At 29.9% G+C, this 3173-nt stretch overlaps 1 protein-coding gene across 1 annotated transcript; it reads left to right on the forward strand.

The window, feature by feature from the left end:
- The first annotated feature begins 417 nt into the window (after positions 1 to 417).
- On the forward strand, positions 418 to 1558 carry LOC104210040 (uncharacterized). Its single transcript, XM_009758837.2, has one exon. The coding sequence runs from the start codon at positions 587 to 589 to the stop codon at positions 1163 to 1165; it is 579 nt and encodes a 192-aa protein (XP_009757139.1). The 5' UTR covers positions 418 to 586; the 3' UTR covers positions 1166 to 1558.
- Positions 1559 to 3173: the final 1615 nt, after the last annotated feature.

Below are 3173 nucleotides of genomic sequence, written 5' to 3' on the forward strand. Positions count from 1 at the left end.
CAGTATTTCAATAGTAATAACCATTGTAAGTTTAATCACTCGAGTTGCTTAAAATAAAGCTACTAAATAATATGATTGTTTTTATTTATTTATTAAGTAGTTTTATTTAGGTGAACGATGATCCTGTAAATGAGTAAAAAAAAAGAAATGAACAAGAGGGAAAAGACCTTTAGTGATATTTGAAACACACCTAACTATGTAAGGTCAAATTATAATCAATATACTCCAACTTTAAAAACAAGAAAAAACATAGATTAAATTATTTATTGTATAATTATTATATGCTCATGAAAAATCTAGTTGATTCAAGATTAATCTTCCCTTTTCTTTATCTCTCTCCTTTTCCTCACTCAAAGGCACTCATACAATAAATGCTGACTTGAGACGTATTGTCTACATACACTTCTCATATATAGGTTTCCTTCAATAGAAGATTGAATTGGAGTATAAATTGGAAGCTTAAGATACAATTGTTCTATACTTATAGTTGGTAGTTAAACTCATCTTCAAGAAAACCCTATCTCAACTCTTGCAAAACCAAATACTCATCTTTATCAAGAACAAAACACCCTCATTTTCTCCTTTTATGGCACCTAACATGGAAAACAATACTGTTGGGACAAATCACACTAACAAAAAAGTCACTCAAAAACCTCCAAAACTTCCCATGGATGGTCTACAAAGAACAATATCTGATATCTCATTTGAACTTAGCAAAGAATTAGTAATATCTGATGATCATGATAATAAAAAGCTTCCTCCTATTTCAGAAGTTGAAGATGCCAAGTGTGAGTGTTGTGGCATGTCTGAGGAATGCACACCTAACTATATTAAGAGAGTTAGGGAGAAATTCTCAGGGAAATTGATTTGTGGTTTGTGTTCTGAAGCAGTGAAGGAAGAGATGGAGAAGAATGGAGGAAAAAAATTAGAAGAAGCTTTAAATGAGCATATGAATGCATGTTCTAAGTTTAATAGATTTGGTAGGGCTTATCCTGTGCTTTTTCAAGCTGAGGCCATGAGAGAAATCTTGAAAAAGAATAGAGCTAAGTCTCTTAGCCCTAGAGATCCTATGGGTAATGGTCCAAAAAAGGGTGGGATTTCTAGGAGTTCAAGTTGTATTCCGGCCATTACCAAAGATATTGATACTCATAAAATTGTTGACTGAGCTCAACAAGGTCAAGGAGAACGTTAGTTTGCTGATACTATTACCAGTATTATAGTATCCGGAACGTGACCATGTATTTAAAGTAAAATCATGAGTCATGACTCACAAACGTTGTTTATTATATTGTCAGTGAGTATAACTTAGTTAAATCTAATTGTTCATCACTTTAATTTATACGTACCTTCAGGTTACATCCATCAAAGGAAGCTCCCCTATAGCTTTAGGATTGTAAATATGGTAGATCAACTCTGTTACGGAGGCTGGTGCTACATAGAATAACGTAACTGCTTTTTCGAGGGTGTTGTATAATCTTTCTAACCACTGGGATTCTTGTATATGTACTTCTTATAAGTGAAGTTCTTAAATTAATATTATTGGTCTATGTTTAATTAATTTCGTTTTTCCTTCATTCAAAAAGAAACTGGTGATACTACTAATTAATTTTTGGTTACCGATTCTAGTACTGTTTTACTGCATCATATTCCATAACCATCGCATAAATTGGAAACGCGTTTTGTTATCCAAGTTTGAAGTTTCCCAGGGTTTTACATTATGTTATGCTATTTAAAATTACTTCCTTAATTTTGCACATTGCTATATTATACTTTTAAAGAATCTTACAATTTGCCATCTTGATCCTCTTTTAAGGAAAAATCAAATATATATCTACCTAAAATGATAATTAATGAGAGAAAATCGGAAGATATTAGCGTTTCTTGAGCTAGAACTTAGCTCTAGCTCAATTTAACACTGTAGAGTAGTCTATCGGTTTATTCATAATAAATGATCTGCTATCAGTGGGTATTTTGGCCAGAGAATCAATCTAAAAAGTCCGATCGATTACACAGCTAAAACCTTAAAATCTAATTGACAACGCACGAATTCACCAATTGCATCGTCGATCGTGTTTAAAGTCTTTGGCCGGCCATAAGTTTACTTTGGAGTTTCAAAAGATTTAGTAATCCCCTTCTTCTTTTTTTTTTTTTTTTTGTTTTTTTTGTTTTTTTTTTGTTTTTGCTATAATTAGTATTTGGGTACGCGCAAATTATTTGGGTACGCGCTTTGCACGTGAATCCTAATTTAATGAATATATAATTTTTAAAATTATTCAACTATAATATTAAATAATATATTTGAGGTTTAAAATAAAAATTAAAGAAAGAAAGTAGACTATAATTACTTTAGATGTAAGAACAAGTTAGTAATCTTTTTTATAACCAGGTTGACTTTATTTATAGAACAATCAACCACAATTTTAGTCTAAAAGATGTTTGTCACCTTCATTATTTTATAAATATTTCTTTATGATATATTTTTTGTTTCATATAAAAGATAGCGTCATAAATTATATGTAATAAAAATTTATTATTTTTGTGTAAAATTAAGTGTGATTCATAAAAGATAATTGAATTGAATTGGGAATAAAAAAGCGTTAGCCTTAAGAATTTGAAAGGAGTTATTGCTAAGAAAGAAAACTTGAATATTAGTAGCAAAATTTCATATTGATGCGATGTTAGTTTTTAGATATTTTTTTAAACATAAATCCCTTTTAACCCAAAGTATTAACCAACATAATCTTTTATCCTAAAAAACTGAATTAGATGGTGAAAAGAAACAGACTTAAACTGAAAAATAACTCTTCCAAAATCCTATAAAAGATTAAAAACAAAATTAACAACAAACTAAACTAAGAAAAATGGCTAGAGGTTACAATAATATTCTATAAAACGAAAAATATAAAAGTTTAAGGGACTCACATGCTAAGGTGTAATTCATATCTCATTCGATGAGGAACAAAATAAATAATAATTTACCTCGATATGCTTTGTTGTGTTAGTTTCAAAGGATCCAAAAGCTTCTACGATCTAGAATCGACAACCTAAATTGGATGAAAGAAAGCACAAAAGTTAGACAATACCAAGTTAAGAACATAAAAAGAGATGATAAATAGAAGCAAAAACACTAATAAGCAATAAAGGAGTTTGAATCACATTCAACAATCAACGAT

The sequence above is a fragment of the Nicotiana sylvestris genome, chromosome 8, assembly GCF_000393655.2.
Source record: "Nicotiana sylvestris chromosome 8, ASM39365v2, whole genome shotgun sequence".
NCBI lineage: Eukaryota > Viridiplantae > Streptophyta > Magnoliopsida > Solanales > Solanaceae > Nicotiana > Nicotiana sylvestris.